Here is a 20824-nt window from a genome sequence, read left to right as displayed (position 1 = left end):
AATTTCAGGGACTGTGATGGTTTGAATATGTCCCAGTTTCCCTTGGGCATTTGAACACATGGTCCCTGACTGGTGGCACTGTTTGGGAAATTTAGAAAGTGTGGCCTTTTTGGGGGTTGTCACTGGGTGTCTCAGGGTTTTATTGCTGTGAGGAGACACCATGACCAAGGCAACTCTTATAAAAGAAACATTTCATAGAGGTGGCAGCTTACAGTTCAGAGAGTTAGTCCATAATCATCATGGCAGGGAGCATGGTGGTGTGCAGGCAGACATGGTAATGAAAGAGGAGCTGCTATTTTGATTCTGCAGACTGCAGACAACAGGAAGTGGTCTGAGACATTCGGCATGACTTGAGCATATACAAGACCTCAAAGACCACCTCCACAGTGACATACTTCCTTCAATAAGGCCACTTCAACTTTAACAAAGCTACACCTAATAGTGCCACTCTCTTTGGGGCCCATTTTTTGTCAAACCACCCCACCTGGGGCAGGCTTCCAGCTCCAGCCACCATGCCTTCATTCTGCCATCTTGGACTCTGACCCTCTGGACTTAAAGCCCAGGTTAAGAGTCTTCTTCTGTAAGTCCTTTGGTCATGGCGTTTTATCACAATAGAAAAGTAACAATTCAGGGATGTTTCAACATGAGCTTGACTGACTTAATTTTTGTTTTGTTTCCTTAAGACAGGCTCTCACTCTATTGTCCACACTAGCCTGAAACTTATCAAAAGGGCCAGGCTGACCTTGAACTTGCAGAAATCCCCCCATCTTAGCTTCCTTATTGGTGGGATCACAGGTGAGTCCCTTTGTGCCCAGCTTTGGACTTCTTTTTGTGTGTGTGGTGTGTGCACATGTTGTACAGGTATGTGCATGTGTGTTGTACAGGTATGTGCATGTGTGTTGTACAGGTATGTGCATGTGTGTTGTACAGGTATGTGCATGTGTGTTGATCAGAAGTTGACGGTTGGTGTCTCCCTGGCCTGCTTCCTATCTTATTTTTACATTTGTGTGCACATGTGCATGTGTGTGTGCCACGGTGCCCAAGTAGAGGTCAGAGGACAGTGTGTGGGAGTTTGTTCTGTTCTACCATAGGGTTCTGGAGCTAGGTCATCAGCCTTGGTGGCAAGCTCCCTTATCCACTGAGTCACCATCTTATTTGTTGAGCTGGGTCTCTCACAGAACCTGAAGCTCTTCAATTTGTCTCTACTGGCTAGCCAATGAATTTCAGAGATGTGCCCATCTCCAGGGCTAGGGTGATAGACATCACACCCAAATTTCATGTGGGTACTGAGCTTCCTGAGCCAGGGCCTCATGCTTGAGCAGCAAGTGTGTCACCCAGTAAGTCATCTTGTTGGCCCCTCAATGACTTCCTGATAAGAACTGACACATATAATTTATGATTAATCTCATTTATTTAAGGTTCTCCCCACTGCAAGGATTTGATGAGAGAATATAGTGATGGGTATAAGTCTATTAACAAATTTTACAAAATATGTCAGTCTCTTTCTGGTGTATCATTAGCAGTAGGGAAAGACAGAAGCAGGGGCTCAGAATCAGAAATTTAGCTGGGTGATATGGCACACTCTTTTAATCCCAGCACTCAGGAGGCAGAGGCAGATGGATCAACGATGAGTTTGGGGCCAGCCTGGTCTACAGAGCGAGTTCCAGGATGATCAGGATTAAAGATAAGAATGCATCCAAGCACCTTCTTCCTGTTGTTCTATCTCCTAGATCTCTGAGAAGGATGTTGGTTTCTGGTTGGGGAGGTAGCTCAGTGGTACAGCACTTGACTAGCATGTGAAAGGCCCTGAGTTTGATCCTAGCGCTGCTTCCTCTGGGTCACGGTCTCTTCATGGTGCTCTCGATGTATGACTCCAGCAAGAAGATGGTTTCATCTACCTGGATCTCACTGGCATCCAACCTGAGTGAAAAAGTGAAACATTTGCCAGGGGTTAATGCTCATTAGTATAGTCACAATTGGAGGCTGGGCTGGGTGCGGCCATGCAGAATTGCTTGCTCATTCCTGAGCGCGTGGAAAGAAGAGAGAACCAGGAGAGCCTTCTTCCGTCTATATCTCTCCCATATCAGACACTGTGGAGCCGCTGAAGCCCCACAGGCAGCGTCTTACTTTTACTTACATCCATGAGAAAGAACAGCACTTTTAAGAGTCGTGTGCTTTAAAACCATAAGAAAGTGAAAAGTTAGTGTTAATCAAGAAGAGTGAGGGACTTCCCCAATCTGACAAAACCACAGCTAACACCACACTTAATGGTAAGAACTCAAGTTTCCTTCCTTAGATCAGGAACAATGCCAAGATGTCCTTTCCAGTCTTCTGCTGGAGGTGATAGTCAAGACAATTAGGCAAGTTAAAGAAAAAATAAAAAATTACTAGAACTAATAAATTTACACAACCCCTCTTAATGAATAAAAGGAAATGAAGATGGAGGCACATTGCTATGAAACTATGAAAGGTCTCATGGCCCAGCAATGAATTTGGATTTTATACTGTAAAAAAAAAATCAATAAATCATCTTAGCCAGGTGTTGTGACATACACTTGTAATCCCAGCACTCTGGAGGTGGAGGTGGTAGAAGCAGTAGAATCAGTCCAAGGCTAGTATGACTACACGAGACCTTTAGTCAAGAAACATAACCCCTTCCAAATCAAAGGATGAGCAAACATATGCACAAGCAAGGAAGCCAATAAATCATTTCAACTAGAAGAGGGATGCTATCAACCACTTTAAAGACAATATTATTACCTGAGGGTTGGGGAGATGGACCAGAGGGTAAATTGTCTGCCATCCAAGTGTGACGGAGGACCTGAGGCTGGAGTCCCAGAATACACATAAAGTCCCCCCCCCCCCCCCGCCCACGCTGTAAGAGCATTGTGACACATGATTTGTAAGATAAAGTTATTGCAATGCTCTAGGTAAGAGGTAACGAAGAATCAAGATGAAATGCCAGACTTGAGGCTGAAGTAAAATTCTCAGTACTTGGTGAATGACAGAGGACAGCCCTTGCTGTCTTGGATCAGGCTGGCCTTGAACTCATAGAGATCTGCACCTCTGGAGTGCTGGGATTTAAAGACGTGTGCCACCATGCCTGCCTGGTAGGTTCAATTCTTTTAATTAGGCTAGGAAAGATGACGCTGCACTTAGGTTTGCTCACTGAATTGGAGGAGATTAGGCAGTGAATCATATTTGCTTGAAAGGCGTCGTCAAGCAGAGTCTGGACCCACCACTTACTTGTTAACGTTGCGTTTCAGCGTCTCCAGCTGCTGCCGCTCAGGGGCTGTGATCATCTCCTCTATCTCCTGCAGCTGCACCTCCTCTGCACCCGTGGCCTGCATTGATGCAATGATGGCTTCTACCCTCTGAGACTTTTCTAGTAGCCGCCTATCAGACAGACAGAGCTTTGACGTATTTCCTTATCTCTGAGATTCTCCTGCCCTCTACCTCAGAGGCCAGTTCCTTCCTTCTATGTTTCAGCTACAGACTCTGCCCATACCTTAATCACAAACGTAACTTTGTTTCTAAAACATTTATTGCCTCTTAGTTGCACTTAAACTCTGGGGTCAAGCACATGCTTCCTAATTTGCAAACTTATTTAATTGGGGGTGCAGTCACCAAGTGTAAACTAAGGCATGGCTATGCCAACCCAAACCTATGACTCAATGCCATATACTGTGCATTGGGCTACTGTTGCCATTTCTAGAGCAAGTTTTCCCTCAGGCTTAGACCGTGAAGAATGTGACTGAAAAAGTGCTGGGGCCCAGAGTGCCGGGTAAAGGAGAACACTACCATGGGGAAGTGTTTCAGTTACTGCTTCAGTGGAAAATAACATAAAAACAAGCTATGTCTGAGAGAGAGAGAGAGGAAAAGAGAAATACGAAGGTTCAATGGAGAGCACACTCACCTGTTCTCCTTCGTTTCAAACTGCCGCCTTTCTATCAGGTTGGCTATGCTCTGAGGAAAGAAGACAGACAAGAAATGCCAATGGTTCTGTTTCAGTGGTGTGGAGTGGACGAGGGAGAAGGGCGAGGCCGTCGGCGAGGGAGGGGAGAAAACTGCATGGTTACCTTATAGCACCTGTGCAACAGCATCCTGGCAGCCGACAGCACATTCACGGTGTACAGATAGAAGGTCCTGGATGGCGCGTGGTCTGGGGTTTTAGGAATTTCCTGTTTGTCCGCAGAAATAAAGAGACTGTTCTTTGGAACTAGTAGACACCCATCCACCTGGCACTCTCAGTCCTCATTTCTAAGACTTTTCTTTCCTGGCCAATCAGTAGTGATTCTGTTTATGACATAATCAGCCACAGGAAGCAGGGCGCCTGGCTTTCCATTTTTCTATCAGCATCCCGAATAAAAGGGAAAGCAATTAATATTTACTGAGGGAACTCTACACAGGCCAGGTGGATTGTATTTGATTTTCATAATAGACCTTATTTATTAATAATTGAGACAGTGTGATACTGTTAAGCGTATGTTGGCCTCAAATTTTCAACCCTTCAGCCTCAGCCTCCTCTGTACTGGGGATTATAGGTACACACTACCACAGCTGGTCCAAACCACGGTTCTTACAGCATCATCCACCGCCATTTTACAGATACAAAATGACGGCGGTTGACCTGCTTGAAGTGACTCCAAAATCCATTCAACCTGCTTCCTCAAAGGGTCCCACCATAGTTCTACAAGAATCAAGATATGTTGAATGAGTTACTTACTCTATTAAAGATTTAAGGCTCTCGGGAATAATGGGCTGGATAGGGCAGGGAAGTTAGAGCTGTGAGCTGATTTCCTGGGTGTTGTCTGTCTCTTATCAAGACAGTTAAACTACACAATCCTATGTGGGTTTGCTATGTCTGTGTTAATCTTCTCTTTTCTTCTGTTTCAGAGGTGGCTATAGTATCTGCCTGGGGACCCAGAGTAATTTCCTCAGGAGTTTCTCCAGCCATGCTGAACAGCAGCTACTAAAGCCATGGCTACCTGGAGAGATGGGAAGTTCTCTACTAAAGCCGTGGCTACCTGGAGAGATATGAAGTTTTCTGAGAGCATCTTATACAACATGTCCTTTGCCTCCTTTGCAGGAATCATCGCAAAGTCCTCCACCTGCTTCTGCTCCAGGTGTTTCTTCTGCAACACCAGACGGAATATTCTGGCACAGCGAGACCCAAATCTGGAAGAACAAAGAACCACAGGGTATACTTTAGCTCCTGGTCTCAGAGTAGGACTTACTAATCCACATGTGGGGTCAGGGGCAGAGAGGAACGGGGCTCAGAGTTCTTTTACAGCTTCAGAAGTTGGTAATGGTACTGTTAGTCATAACTTGTCACCAAACGCCAACTCCATTGTGTGCCACAGATCTTGTATTCAGAGCTTTGGGTGCTGGTTAATTTGCCTAGCTAGGAATTAGTTTTATAGGGAAGTTCTACTGGAAAGATGAGACCAAGTATGGCAGGGTATGCCATCAAAACCAAATTACCTGTTCAACGGGGTGTGGAGAGGAAGTGTCTGAGCCCACCCCCCATCAATGGCCCTCTTACCTCTCCTGGATGACAGACTCCAGAGTCGCAGTGGCCAGGGATGCTAATGCCTTGTGGAAGTCTTTATGGAGAGGATTAAGGGCATTCAGTAATGTTTTGGTCTCATCATCATGAACTTAGTTTCACGACTAAATTCCTAATTTATAACTAAAAATTAAATAATACTTTGCCTTTTACATTTCATGTATGATATATAAGTATATTAACATTTGTAAGGTTTTTTTTTTTAATGAAACCAAATCAAAATGGCCATCATTTTATTAAGTACAGCGCCCTCTGATGACCGATCCCATGTTGGGAGACAGGACTGGGGTGGGGAGGGGGGTGGTGGGGGTGGTGAGAGGGAGGTGCACATGCAAACTGGGAACTAACTCCATTTGTAAGGGTTTTGCTTAAGTAAACTTTTTTTTTTTTTTTTTTTGAGACAGGGTTTCTCTGCGGCTTTGGAGCCTGTCCTGGAACTAGCTCTGTAGACCAGGCTGGTCTCGAACTCACAGAGGTCCGCCTGCCTCTGCCTCCTGAGTGCTGGGATTAAAGGCGTGCGCCACCATCGCCCGGCGTAAACTTATTTTTTATTTTTACTTTATGTGCATAGGTGTTTTGCCTGTATGTGTGAGGGTGTCAGATTTTGGAGTTAGAGATAGCTGTGAGCTGCCATGTGAGTGCTGGGGATTGAACCTGAGTCCCTTGGAAGAGCAACCAGTGCTCTTAACTACTGAGTCATCTCTCCAGCCCCTCTCTTCTTTCTGTGAGACAGGGTCTTGCTATGTAGCCCAGATTGACTTGAAACATTTGACTTTTCTGCCTCAGCTCCAAACTGCTCCGACGGTAAGCAGTTAGCACAACTCCTCCCCTTTCCTAGCTCGCTGCCTCAGCTCTACCACCTTCCTTCTTCCTCTCCCGCGGAGCTGGTGATCTAGTCCAGTGCCTCGCCCGATGTGCGTGAGGTGCTATGAGCAATGACATGTAGCACGATTAATAGAAACCCAGAGGCAGATACTGCGGTTTAACCTGAAGTCAGAAAAGCAAAGCAGTTAGCCACCAGAGATCTCTTGCCTCTATGAAATCTTCAGATTGAAAGAAGGGCGAGTTCCTGTCTTAGCCCACCTTATATTCCTCTCTAGAGCTAGAATTAAAGGTGTGCACCACTACCACCGGGCCTGTATGGCTGACTAGTATGGCTGTTTTGCATTCTGATCTTCAGTCAAGTTTTATTTATTAAAATACAAATGAATATCACTACAGACAGTCCCAGGCCTTTATATTTTCATTAATAAAACTCAATGAAAACTCACAGAAAAATTAAGAAAGTTATTTCAATTTTTGAACGTGTTTAGTATAGTAGGCATTGACAAATTCCTTTCCTATGGTGGCACATGCCTCTACTTCCAGCACTTGGGAGGTGGAGGCAAGAGGATCAGGGCTTCAGTGCTAATATCTAAGCTACACAGTGGGTTCGAGACCAGTTTAGGCTACGTGAGACTGTTTCAATAACAACAAAAACAACAACACCCCCACCAATTTTTCCTAGGTTACCCCTCTGCTTCCTATCTCAGGGGTCCTGACAGAACAGACAGCTGGGAAGGATACTGATGACATACATTCCTCCACCGCTGTCGCCAGACTTTCCAATAAACTCTAGCTGTTAAAAGAGAGCGAATGGTGTTAATTGGTGTAAAGTCTAGTGATTAATTTGTTTCCTATAGACCAATCTGGTCAAGACTCTGAAGCAGATAGCTCCGACTAGAGTGGATATTAGGATTTAGTGGTAGAGATAAATTATAAACAGACCAAGTGGGTGGGGAGACTTACGGGGTCATCTGCCAACAGCGTAAGGTATTGATCGAGGACTTGCTTAGAGATGTTATAGCCAACAGGCAGGGACCTGAAGATCTGTGGAACAGAAGGGGATGCTGGAAGTGGGGCCTGGGAATGCAGAACTGTTAATATGTCACTCCAGATGTCCTAATTCGGATTACAAACATAAAAATGTCTAAAAAATTCATATAAAAGGCCGAGAGGGACACATGCCTTTAATTTTAGGACTGGGGAGACAGAGGCAGGTGGATCTCTGAGTTTGGGGCCTAATCTACATAGTCAGACTCTGATAGAAACGGAGTAAAAGAAGAAACAACCCAAATGTCCAGTGATAAACTAACCAAGTACAGTGGTGTGTGCCTGCAATTAATCCTGGCTACCCCAAAGGCTGGGTTAGGAGATTATGGGTTGTTGTGTAGCCATAGCCTCCAAAGTTAAACCTTTCATTCTGCAGGGAGGCTCTTAAGACTCTGGAAGCTAAAACTTACAAGGCTCAGGAAACTCATGAAATTTACAAGGGTCACAAACTCAGAAAGTAGGGCCTTTAATCATAGCACCAGGGAGACAGAGGCCAGCCTTGTCTACAGAGCAAGTTCGATGCCAGCAGAGACCCTGTCTCAAACTAACCAACTACGAAAACTTAGAAACAATATAAAGTATAGTGACAACATCTAAATAAGTATAATTATAAAAGTAATAGAAATGTAATGTTTCAACGGCCAAGGCTTTCATCAGAACCCATATATGGATATATAATGGTAAGATGGCCTTCCTGCTGCTGTCCAGCCTAGCTTTAAACTCCTGAGCTCAAGCAATCCTCAACAGCCTTCTGAATAGGTAGGATTCCAGGTATGCCAGCACACCTAGCTACCAGTATCTTAAAACAACGAGCTATACATTTTACTTCACAGTTATTTAACTTGACTTAAAGATTTTTTTTTTGGAGATTTACTCATTTGTATTTTGAGACAAAGTTTCTCTGTGTAGCCCTGGCTGTTAACTTTGTAAACCAGTCTGGCCTTGAATTTAGAGATCCACTTGCCTCTGTGTCCTGAATGCTGGGATTAAAGGCATGTGCCACCACGCCTGGTTTTATTTAAAGATTTCCTTACGTGTATATGCTATGTCTGCATGAATGTATGTATATCATGTGTGTGCAGTGCCCAAGGAAGCCAGAAGTGGGAATAAGATCCCTTTGAATCGGAGTTACAGACTCCTGGGCGCTGCCTTGTGTGTGCTGAGAACTGAGCCTGAGTCCTCTGGAAGAGCAGTCAGTGCCCTCAAACACTGAGCCACCTCTCCAGGCCCAATGGCTTAACATTTTAAAAAGTTGGATCTTAAGTGGTTAAACGTTTTAGTGCTTACCATTTCCAAGAAATCCTTGCTCCACTCCAAAAAGAGAAAACCCCTTTTGCCCTAAGGAACAGGCATCAACATAACCCTATGAGCTACATCTAATAACTGCTATGATACCTATGGCTATCAGGAAGCTAGCACGAAGATGGGGAGCTGAACCAGGAGTGGTGCTGCAGACCCTGAACTCAGCACTGGGGAGGCAGAGGCAGGTAGATCTCTGATTTCAGCGACAGTAGGGCAACACAGGAAGTTCCAGGATAGCCAGGGCTACATAGACAGACCAAAACAAAACAAAACCCCAAACACAACAACAAAACAAAAACCGAAAAAAGAAAATTGAAGTATACCTCATTAGAAGACAGTGGCTGGGTAAACGGGGCACTAGAGGGGGTGGTAATCTCACTCATCCGAAGCATTGTCCGCACAATCTCGCTGCTTGTCTGAAAAAATAAACTAGAATTCAGAATTCACTGTTGCTGCCTCTGAGCCAGGGGCCACATCTGACAACCACCTGAACGATCGACCTTACTCCTTGCTGAACACTGGGTGACCCACTTAGACATTACCTGGTCCATTCGGTTTGCAACTGCGCTCACAATTGCTTGGTCACGGAAGTGCTGGTGGAATCTCTCAAGGTTGACTTGCCAATAAATCCCATCATCTGGACTGGGCTGAGGAGAGAAAAGGAGAAGAAACATTGAAATACAGTGTAAAATTTTAGATTTTTCAACAAATAGACAAACCTTTATCTAAACTAACAAAAAGGCAGAGAGAGAATATCCCAATTAAAAAAATCAGAAATGAAAAGGGGGACATAACCGCAGACACGGAGGAAATACAGAGGATCATCAGGTCATATTTTGAAAACCTGTACTCCACAAAATTGGAAAAGTTAAAGGAAATGGAAAACTTTCTGGATAAATATCACTTACCAAAATTAAATCAAGACCAGATAAGCAAATTAAACAGACCTATAACTGCTGAAGAAATAGAAACAGTTATCAAAAGTCTCCCAACCAAAAAAAGCCCAGGACCAGATGGTTTTAGCTCAGAATTCTACAAAACTTTCAAAGAGGAACTAATACCAATACTCCTCAAATTATTCCACACAATAGAAACAGAGGGAACATTGCCAAACTCTTTTTATGAAGCTACAATTACCCTGATACTCAAACCAAAGAAAGACAATACTAAGAAAGAGAACTACAGACCAATCTCACTCATGAACAATTGATGCAAAAATACTAAATAAAATACTAGCAAATAGAATCCAAGAACACATCAGAACCATCATCCACCATGACCAAGTCAGCTTTATCCCACAGATGCAGGGATGGTTCAACATACGAAAATCTGTCAACGTAATCCACCATATAAACAAACTGAAAAATAAAAACCACACGATCATCTCATTAGATGCCGAAAAAGCATTTGACAAAATACAAGATCCCTTCATGATAAAGGTCTTGAAGAGAGCAGGATACAAGGAACATACCTAAACATAATTAAGGCAATATACAACAAGCCAACAGCCAATATTAAACTAAATGGAGAGAAACTCCCAGCGATTCCACTGAAATCAGGAACAAGACAAAGTTGTCCACTCTCTCCATACCTATTCAATATAGTTCTTGAGGTCCTAGCTAGAGCAATAAGACACCAAAGGGAGATCAAGGGAATACAAATTGGAAAAGAAGAAGTCAAACTCTCACTGTTGGCTGATGATATGATAGTTTACATAAGTGATCCCAAAAATTCTACCAGGAACTTCTACAACTCATAAACACTTTCAGCAATGTAGCAGGATACAAGATTAACTCAAAAAAATCAGTAGCCCTCCTGTACACAAATAATAAAAGGGCTGGGGAAGAAATCAGAGAAACAACACCCTTCACAATAGCCACAAATAGTATAAAATAGCTCAGAGTAACTCTAACAAAAAAAAGTGAAAGACTTGTATGACAAGAACTTTAAATCTTTGAAGAAAGAAATTGAAGAAAATACCAGAAAGTGGAAAGACCTCCCATGCTCTTGGGTAGGCAGAATTAATAAAGTGAAAAGGCAATCTTACCAAAAGCAATCTACAGATTCAATGCAATGCCCAGCAAAATCCCAGCAAAATTCTTCAAAGACCTTGAAAGAATGGCACTCAACTTCATTTGGAAAATCAAAAAACCCAGGATAGCCAAAACAATCCTGGGCAATAAAAGAACTTCTGGAGGCATCACAATCCCTGACTTCAAACTCTACTACAGAGCTACAGTACTGAAAACAGCCTGGTATTGGCATAAGAACAGACAGGAGGACCAATGGAACCGAATAGAAAACCCGGATATCAACCCACACATCTCCGAACACCTGATATTTGATAAAGAAGCAAAAAATAACAAATAGAAAAAAAAATCATATTTAACAAGTGGTGCTGACATAACTGGATATCAACATGTAGAAAAATGAAAATAGACCCATACCTATCACCATGCACAAAACTCAAGTCCAAATGGATCAAAGACATAAAGCCAGCCACACTGAACCTTATAGAACAGGAAGTGGGAAGTACACTTGAACGCACTGGCACAGGGAACCACTTCCTAAATAAAACCCCAGCAGCATAGACATTGAGAGAAACCGAAAAGCTTCTGTAAAGCAAATGACACGGTCAACAAGACAGAACGACAGCCTATAGAATGGGAAAAGATCTTCACTAACCCCACATCAGACAGAGGTCAGATCTCCAATATATACAAATAACTCAAGAAATTGGACACCAAAAGATCACATAATCCAATAAAAAAAATGGAGTACAGACCTAAACAGAGAACTCTCAACAGAGGAATCTAAAATAGCTGAAAGACACTTAAGGAAATGTTCAACATCCTTAGTCATCAGAGAAATGCAAATCAAAGCAACTCTGAGATTCTATCTTACACCCGTAAGAATGGCCAAAATCAAAAACACTGATGACAATTTATGCTGGAGAGGTTGTGGGGAAAAGGGAACACTTCTGCATTGCTGGTGGGAATGCAAGCTGGTACAATCCCTTTGGATGTCAGTGTGGCAATTTCTCAGAAAATTAGGAAACAACCTTCCTCAAGACCCAATAATACCACTTTGGGGTATATATCAATCGTGCCACAAGGACATGTGCTCAACTATATTCATACCAGCTTTGTTTGTCATAGCCAAAACCTGGAAACAACCTAAATGCCCCTTGATCGAGGAATGGATAAAAAAAAAAAATGTGGTACATTTACACAGTGGAGTACTACACAGCAGAAGAAAATAAGGACAGCTTGAATTTTGCAGGAAAATGGATGGAACTAGAAGACATTATTTTGAGTGAGGTAACCCAGACACAGAAAGACAATTATCACATGTACTCACTCATAGGTGGTTTTTAAACATAAAGCAAAGAAAGCCAGCCTACAAACCACAATCCCAGAGAACCTAGACAACAATATGGACATTAAGAGAGACTTATATAGATCTAATCTACATGGGAAGTAAAATGTATAAAAAGACAAGATCTCCTGAGTAAATTGGGAGCATGGGGACCTTGGGGGAGGATTGAAGGGGGAAGGGGGAGAGGCAGGGAGGGGAGCAGAGAAAAATGTAGAGCTCAATAAATATAATAAAGAAAAAGAATTCAAGAGTGTGGGTTAGTGTGCCCTGGCAAATTCTAACTCAAGTTCCCTGAACTTACCTTTCTCCTGCTCCCTGTTAATTTTTGTCCATTACCCTCAAATGTACATGTATGTGTCTGTAGCAAGTGCATGTTTGGTGCCTGTGGACTCCAGAAGTGGATATCAGATCCCCTGGGACTGGAGTTATAGACAGTTTTAAGCTATCATGTGGGTGATAGGAACCACACCTGGGTCCGCTGCAAAGGCAAGTGCCCTTAACTGCTGAACTATCTCTCCAGCCCCTCAAGATTTCTTTCTTTGTGTGTCTGCCACATGTGTGTGGGGCTCCAAGGTGGCCAGAAGGTGTTGGATTACAGACACAGGTGTTAGGAATCCAGTTCTGGTCTTCTGGAAGAATAGGAGGTGCTCTTAACTGTGAAGATCTTTCTAGACCATAGACATCTACTTTTGTTGTTTTCTAAAACTGTCTCTTCTGGGGTTTGAACTTACCAAGTAGGCCAGGATGGCTAGTGAGCCCCAGGGACCTTCCTGTGATTTTGGGTTGGGCCATATCCATAGCCTGTAGACTAACATTTGTAGATCACATTTGTAGCTTTTAATAGTCCTTAGCTTGGCTTTCTTCTTCTTTTTTCAGCCAGGGTCTCATGTAGCTCAGGCTAGCACTGAACTTACTATATAACTGAGGTGACCATGAACTCTGGATCTTCCTGCCTCTATCTCCCAAGTGCTAGGATTACAAGCATTTACCACTACACCTAGCTAAAAAGTACTTCTGGTCATTAAATGGGTAAGAATGCAAGAAGGGAGACCACTGAGAAGAGTCTGGAGAAGTGCTGACAAGAGATCATAGTCCTGGGGGCTAGAGAGATGGCTCAGTAGATAAAAGATTTGTTGTCCAACCATAAGTATCTGAGTTTGAACCCCCAGCACCCACATAGCAAGCCAGACATGATCTCATACATGCCTGTAATTTCAGCACTGTAAGGGCAAAGGGTTGTTGGGGCCAAGAAAAACAAACAAACAAACAACAAAAAAACCCACAAGACCCAGGTTCAGGGAGAGAACAGGCCTCAAAGGATAAGGCAGGGATTGCTAGAGGCCATCTGATGCTCTCCTGTGGCTCCAGTGCATATCTGCACAGGCATGTGTACTAACACATGTCATATAATCCCCCTCTATACACACACAAAGAGACAATATAGTCGCTTAGACTAGGGAGAGAACAGGAAAGCTAAGAAATAGTTGGATAGGAGAAAATTTTGGAAAATGGGCTGATATGTATTAGTGAGATATAAGAATTTCAAGGATTTTGCCTAACATGGTAGTGGGTAACTATTACTAAAAAAAAGGAGGCTTAGGAGGGGGCAGGTGTATGGGAATAGGAAATCAATTATTCTGTGTTGGTTATGCTAATTTCCTTTTCTGTTGGGAGTATATGTGCTTAATTCTATGTCTAGGTATGGGCGTGTGGTGTGTGTATGCAGGTATGGTACTATGTGTGCCATAGCATGTGTGTGGAGAGCAAAGGACAACTTCAGGGGTCAGTCTTCAAATTCTGCCTTGCTTTGAGACAGGGGCTCTTTGACTCTTTACATAGCAGGACAGCTGGCCTGTGAGCTTCAGGAGACTCAGCCTTGGCTCGTGTCTCGTCTCAGGAACACCTGGATTAGAGGTGTGCTCCCACACCTGGCTCTAGGTGGGTTCTAGTTTCTCAGGCCTGTGCAGCAGCTCATTTACCCTCCGAATTATCGCCCCAGCTCCTGGCCATGTTTTTGAGATGCTTTTTTATTTTATTTTAATTTGTTTAAAGATGGGGACTTCTTATGTAGTAGGCTGGCCTTGAATTTGCAGCAATCCTCCTGTATCAGTCTCTCTAGTAGTGGGATACAAAGCATGCACCGCCACACTTGGCTTGAGATGTTCATTAGCCATCTTTATATGGGTGCTAGTAGGATATGTGCACACAAAAGTTCAGGCTTAAACACTTTTTTCTAGACTTAGGCCTCACCACTAATCCTCATAGGTCTATGTATTCCTGCCATACTGAAATCTTGAACTTTATCTAGGTTCTCTTTTCTTTTTGGGGGGTGAGGTGGGGGGTGGGGTGGGGGTGGGGGCAGGGTTTCATGTAACCCAGGTTGGCCTTAGACTTACTTTGTAGCCAGGGATAACCCTAAACTTCTGAATCTCTTGCCTCTACCTTCTGAGTGCTGGAATTATAGGTTGTGCGCCACCACTTATGGTTTGTTTCGTCTGAGACAGGGTCTCACTGTGTAGCTCTGGCTGTTCTGGAACTCATTATGTAGACCAGACTGGCTTCCAATTCACAGAGATCTGCTGGTCTCCTTCCAAGTGCTGTGATTAAAGGCGTGGTTATCACAATGGGGACCACTTCTGCTTTTATTTGGTACTGGGAATCAAACTCAGGCCTTACTCATGCCAGGCAAGCTATCTACCAACTGGGCTACATTCCTGGCCAAAGTCTCTCTTCTCTTTTTGAGACAAGGTCTCCCTGCGTAGCCCTGGAACTCACAGAGATCCTCCTGGCTCTGTATCCCAAATGCTGGGGCTAAAGGGATGCAAATACCACACTAGCCCTGCTTCCTCTTTTGTGTAAGTTGGTCCCATTTTGCAGTGAAATAAGTTAGCCTCAGAAGGGAATGGGACATTCCTTCCACGGAGTCCCTCCCCCTCTCAGGCATTCTCACTGTTCCTTGGTAAAAAGAGGGGAGGGGAGAAATAAGCAGAGGTAGTAGGAGAATTCCATTTCCATTGGTCTATTCCTGACCAACATTTACTGAAGTTCATAATCCTATTCCTTCTTAGCCAGAAATATTTAGGTTCTGTTGGCGCTTGTTATCCGAGGGCTGTTTCTGGGTGGCTCCAGGGTGAGGATCGCTAATCAGAAAGCCCCATTACCTCTTTATTATCTGGGTATTTTGGTTTCTTGGCCTTGGGCTCTCCAGCAGCATCTTCATCAGATGATCTCCTTCTCTTACCTTTTCCTGCCAAATAAAATACTGAATAATTAGATTGTATATCATATGATGACAGGAAATGAAGCCGGTGCCTCTTTATCCCAAAGATGTATGTAGCTGCCTCAAGTTAGAGTTGTTTAGGAGGCCAAGAAGCTGTAAGAAACTCAAATCAACGAGGGTATCATCTAAAACTCAGTATGTTTTTAAAAAATCCAGTCTTAAAACTGGGTATTGGGGAGGCAGAGGCAGGTGGATTTCTGAGTTCCAGGCCAGCCTCATCTACAGAGTGAGTTCCACGATAGCTGGAGCTACATAGTGAGAACTTCTCTTGAAAAACAAAGAAAAAAAAACAAAAAACCCCAAAAGCCAAAAACCAAAACCAAACCAAACCAAAGTAAAAAACCAGAAAAAAATCCTGGGGCTGGAGAGATGGCTCAGTGGTTAAGAGCACTGGCTGTTGTTTCAGAGAACTTGGGTTTAATTCTCAGTACCCACAAGAGAGCTCACGATTGTCTGTATCTAACTTCTGTTCCAGGGGATCCGACACCCTCACACAGACATACATGCAGGTAAAACATCAATGCACATAAAATAAAAATAAATTATTCAAAGAAAAAAGCAAGAAAACGCATAGTCTTTGCCATCAAGCTGCCCGTCCTCCTATGTGTCCTTTCAGGGAAAGGTACCCTCATGCTCCCACGGGTGCAGGTCAGGCACACAGATGTCATTCTTGATACTTTTCTTTTTTTGTTTTTTCGAGACAGGGTTTCTTTGTATAATAGCCCTGGCTGTCCTGGAATTGGCCTTGACCTCACAGAGATCCCTCTGCCTCTGTTTCCCCAGTACTGGAATTAAGGGTGTGTGCCACCACTGCCTGGCGATACTTGTCTTCTTACAGCTTCTATATCTACTCTTTCGTTAGTTTGCCTCACTTACCTTTGCCCTATCCTTTCAGCCTTTATTAGACAGTTACAATGTAAGTCAGATCATGTCATGTTCCTGCTTAAAACCTGAGTAGTCTCCCTTTGCTCTTAGGTTAAAGCTCAGACACTCCACAATGCTGGGTTTATCTAGTTCCTCCACGTTCTCGCCTTCTCTCAAGCTTCTCTGAACTTTGCTCGCTTTGCTTCAACACTGACCTTTCACTTTCTCTAATGCTCGGTTTCTTTTTCTTATTATACGCTAGTCTTAAAAATACTCACCTTCGCCAGGCAGTGGAGGCACACACCTTTAATACCAGTACTTGGGAGACAGAGGCAGGCGGATCTCTGTGAGTTTGAGGCCAGCTTGGTCTACAAGAACTAGTTCTGGGACAGATTCCCAAAGCTACAGAGAAACCCTAAAAAACCTTGAAAGAAAACAAAAACGAAAACAAAAAAAGAAAAAACAAACAAACAACCCCCCACCATAAAAACCCACTTCATCTTTGCTGGGTGGTGGTGGTGCACGCCTTTAATCCCAGCACTTGGGAGGCAGAGGCAGGTGGATCTCTCTGAGTTTGAGGCTAGCTTGGTCTACAGAAAGAGTTCCAGGACATGCTGCAAAGCGACAGAGAAACCCTGTCTTGAAAATCCAAACCAAACCAAACAAAAACCAAAATAAAATCATCTTCTGTCACCTCAGTAGGGCCTATTTCTTCAAGACCCAAATCAAATTCCACTTTCTCAGAAAAGCCTAACTTTTACCCACTTCACAAATCAGTTCCTCCATACCCAGCTTCTCCACAGCCCTCATCACGGTGTATAACCTATCTCTGTGACTGATAATGTCTTCTCAGAAAGGAACAGGGGTTTTCCATTATTACATACGACAGCGACTGGCACACAGCAAGTACCTGGTCAACAATCACATGTTGATAAAAAAAAAATCAGTCAAGAAGAAGCCACAGAGCCGGGCGGTGGTGGCGCACGCCTTTAATCCCAGCACTTGGGAGGCAGAGGCAGGCGGATCTTTGTGAGTTCGAGACCAGCCTGGTCTACAAGAGCTAGTTCCAGGACAGGCTCCAAAGCTACAGAGAAACCCTGTCTCGAAAAACCCAAAAAAAAAAAAAAAAAAAAAAGAAGAAGAAGCCACAGTTAGGGCAAAACACAGTTCAAGGATGGAAATTCCTTACCTATCAAGCTCAGTTTAGGAACTAGGTACATGTCCTTCTCATTAATGACAAGAGTCGGGGCAGGTAGTGGTGGCTCAGGGTCAGAACTGCCAGGGGCAGGAACCAGAGGACAGCGCTGTACAAAGTGAGTGTCTGCGAGTCGCACAAACGCATTTGACACCTCGGCGTAGTCCATGGTCTTGCCATCTGTAAAACAGAGGAAAGAGGCAGGTGAGAAGGCCTAAGAGGACGGCGCTGCCAGCCAACCTAGACTTTCGCTCAGAGCTGTAGACCCAGTACTGACCCTCCATGGTCTCCGTGAGTCGGTCTGCTACTTTCTTCACCACAGCTGACATTGTCATTTTGCCATTCAACAGGAGCTCCTCAACAATCAGCTCGCCGGTGTCACTGTACAGCGTTTTAGTAGTATAGATGTACCGGGGATACCGAAGCATTCGCAACACCCGGCTACACTGGGCTTCATACTCCACCACACTGCGCTTATGCACACGATAGATCACCAGGTTATGGTGGATGAGGACACAAAGCGCTTTTTTCACCTAGATGGGACCCAAAGAAGGAGAAGAAAGACCTGGAGCTAAGTAGCTCATGACCGCTGGCAATACCGCCCACCCCCGACAGCTTAGGAAGCATCTGATCACTATCCAAGAGTTTACTGAATCTTTTTGGGCTTATTTTTAAAAGCAACTTGGTCTGAGTTGAAACAACACAGACCCATCCCAATAGGACCTGCCTCTTGTCTGCACCAAGGACTCCTGTGCCTACAGTACAATGTCTGCAGCCAAACTTATCCCCAGGTCCCAGGACAGGGGACCCAGGGCCCATGAGCTGCAGAACTTGTTGTGGCAGCCATCTGGGCCAGTTCCCGCCATGACAGGACAGGGACTGAATTTGACTTGACTGCACATAGACTCTTACTTCCTCTTTGTATTAGTGTAGTTAATAAGAACCAAATGTCAGTGGAAGAGATCAAGAGAATTCCTTGCTATGATGCCCATTTTATCCTTGATCTCTATCTTTCTTTTAGTTTTCCGTTTTGAATCAGGGTCTCATGGAGCCCAAGGTAGCCCAGATGACCTTGAACTTCTGAGCTTTCACCTTTCAAGTGCTGGGATCATAAACATAAATCACCACACCCAGTTTTATGAAGTGTTGGAGATCGAACCAGAATATCCTACATACTATGAAGTCACTCCACCAACTGAGCTACCTCCTCAGCCAGGACCACGACAAAAATCTTTCACGCCACAACTGACCTGTTTTGCCTATCATTTTTATTCCTTAAAGACAGTGCCAGATTAGTAGACTTACTGTGAATGAAGGAGGGTGGCGTGGGGACAGCAAAGACCAGCTAAGGACACTCTGAGGAGTAGCACGCTGGGGCCTAAGTACAATACCACACCCCCACCCCACCCCATGGTGATTCTGATCATAGGGCAGGCTTTTTTATTTCTATTTTCTAGGGAAAGGAGTACCACTGTTAAAAGGTGGCTGAAGGAAATGAATTAAAGAAGCAAAAGAGAGCAAACTGGTATTCTCTAAACATACCTGGTCCAGGGATGTTCCCGTGTCATGGGCAATTACTCTAAGAGGCTGGCTGCCGGTTCTGATTAGGTGGACTCCAATTTTTTCCACAATCTCACCAAAATGCTCTTGCAGCAATAAAGAGCACAGTTTAATTTCTGCTTGAGTCATTGTGCCTGGAGCCTCAGAACTAGGAAAGAACAACCATATAAATTCACATATTTTTTTTCCTAGAAGGCAACTTGACAATGCACATCAAAACCTTAAAATCTTGCATATATGTGCTTTAATACTTTAATTTGGGATCCTTTATTCCATGGAAATAATAATAAAAAAGCACGCCATTTGTTCTCTTCATAATCCTTGCACTGTATACTAAAACAGCCCAGCATCTGTCAATAAATTAAATGAGTATACACTATGTCAATATTTAAAATGACTTTGCACACTATAAGTAGCAAAACATTACTTGGAATGTGTAGTAATATTAGTATTGTGATGGCTGGGTATGATGGTGTACACTGTCTGCAATTCTAGCACTCAGGAGGCAGAAACAAAAGGATCAATAGTTCCAGGCCAACCTGGGTTACAAAGTGAGTTCAAAGTCAGCTTGTGCTGGACAGTGAGACTCTGGTGGGTGATACGCCCACCCATCAAAACAAAAGACTGGAAAAACTAAACATCAAATGTATTTTCTAAAGTCAGGTATGGTGGTGTATGCCTGTAGTTGTACACTTGAGAGGTGAAGGCAGGAGGGTCAGGAGTTCAAGGTTACACACTGAATTCCTTGCTAGCCTGGCTACGTGAGACCCTGTCTCAAAAAAAAAAAAAGGCAATTTTCCTCTATTTTATTTACTTTTATGGGATTATATGTGGTTTCAATAATCTTTAAAGATTGGATTTATCTAGGTATGGGGGCTCACATTTGTAATCAAGGCTCACGTGGGCTACATAATGAATAAAAAACAAACTTGGTCCACAGAGTAAGACCTCTAAAAAAAAAAAGGTGTGTGTTTGTGTGTGTGTGCAAATGACTTGCAATCTGTCATAGATACAAATAACTACGGCCCATCGCTCGGTGGGAGTACAAAGTATCATTCCCTAGCCATAAACCTCAATTTAGAAGCCAGCAAGTAAAGAGGAGCTTCTCAACAGGGTGTTTCAATTAGGAGAAGTTACGTTCCCTTGAGAACCAAGTTAAATTTCTACTCTGTGACAAATGGGACACAAGCAGAAATGGAGCTGATTTAAAAATTACCTCCCTATCACAAGTTGTTCCTGCCATTATTCATCTATCTCTCCAACGCTTTAGTACCTAAGTCTTTGTCCCTCTTGCCACGTTGTCGCAGAGGAGGCTATATTTCACTTATCCACCCGTCTTTGGTGCAACATCCCTACATCAGTCGCCATCCTTGAAAAGCGTTTCCAAGGCGCCTGGCTCCTTTCCCTTCATGCGAGTTCCTGTTCCGGACTTCGCTTCTTGGCCCTGAGTCAGGGCCTCCACATTCCGGCGTCGTTTTTCACTAACCTCAGGGTCAGTGCTAATTTAGAAGCTCCAAATGTTATCCTCCGGAGACCAGCAGCCTAAGCTCGGGGCCAGCCCGCCGCCCCTTCTCCAAAGTAGAGCACCATTGAGGTGGACGCGGAAGGGCTGCGAGCACGGGCCGCTCTAGCCGACAGTGTCGGTGGTTTCCGGGGACGCTCTCTCCTTCCTCTCGGTGGAAGGCTGGAGGACCGGCCAGGGGCTGTCTGAGGTGCCGGCGGGCGGGCTCTCCTCTGGCTCTGGTGCCGGGAGGCGGGCCTCGGGTCGCGCGGCCGCTGGCGGGCGGGTCTCTCGGGGCCGGGC

General features: G+C 44.1%; 1 protein-coding gene and 1 non-coding gene across 4 annotated transcripts; both read right to left on the bottom strand.

Moving 5' to 3' along the window:
* Positions 1–1392: 1392 nt before the first annotated feature.
* Positions 1393–20759, bottom strand: Polr3c (RNA polymerase III subunit C). Of its 3 annotated transcripts, none has more exons than XM_075978054.1 (15): positions 20507–20759; positions 19003–19168; positions 17738–17993; positions 17455–17640; positions 15283–15368; positions 9286–9390; positions 9067–9159; positions 7358–7438; positions 7136–7187; positions 5546–5606; positions 5028–5178; positions 4080–4181; positions 3917–3966; positions 3247–3396; positions 1393–1920 (listed from the first exon to the last, which is right to left on the bottom strand). In XM_075978054.1, exons 2-15 carry the CDS (start codon positions 19147–19149, stop codon positions 1839–1841), a joined length of 1602 nt encoding a protein of 533 aa, XP_075834169.1. In that variant the 5' UTR covers positions 19150–19168; positions 20507–20759; the 3' UTR covers positions 1393–1838. The 3 variants fall into 3 exon arrangements, with proteins under 3 accessions (XP_075834169.1, XP_075834168.1, XP_075834170.1); XM_075978053.1 differs by having other exon boundaries at positions 20294–20751; XM_075978055.1 differs by having other exon boundaries at positions 20237–20709.
* Positions 18224–18359, bottom strand: LOC142855184 (small nucleolar RNA SNORA5). The gene has a single exon (XR_012911447.1). It is a non-coding gene; the product is annotated as a small nucleolar RNA SNORA5 (small nucleolar RNA).
* Positions 20760–20824: the final 65 nt, after the last annotated feature.

The sequence above is a fragment of the Microtus pennsylvanicus genome, chromosome 7, assembly GCF_037038515.1.
Source record: "Microtus pennsylvanicus isolate mMicPen1 chromosome 7, mMicPen1.hap1, whole genome shotgun sequence".
Lineage (NCBI taxonomy): Eukaryota > Metazoa > Chordata > Mammalia > Rodentia > Cricetidae > Microtus > Microtus pennsylvanicus.
The sequence above is the reverse complement of the archived record's forward strand: the minus strand, read 5'-3'. Positions and strand labels throughout refer to the sequence as shown.

What these genes read in the sequence shown, in the direction of transcription:
- Polr3c (XM_075978054.1), bottom strand. Translation starts at nt 19,149, where the DNA reads ATGACTCAAGCAGAAATTAAACTGTGCTCTTTATTGCTGCAAGAGCAT. An exon ending in CGGGAACATCCCTGGACCAG is followed by an intron (nt 17,994 to 19,002) that starts GTATGTTTAGAG and finishes GGTCCCATCTAG; the next exon opens with GTGAAAAAAGCGCTTTGTGT. An exon ending in AAAACTTCATATCTCTCCAG is followed by an intron (nt 4,182 to 5,027) that starts GTAGCCACGGCT and finishes GCGGACAAACAG; the next exon opens with GAAATTCCTAAAACCCCAGA.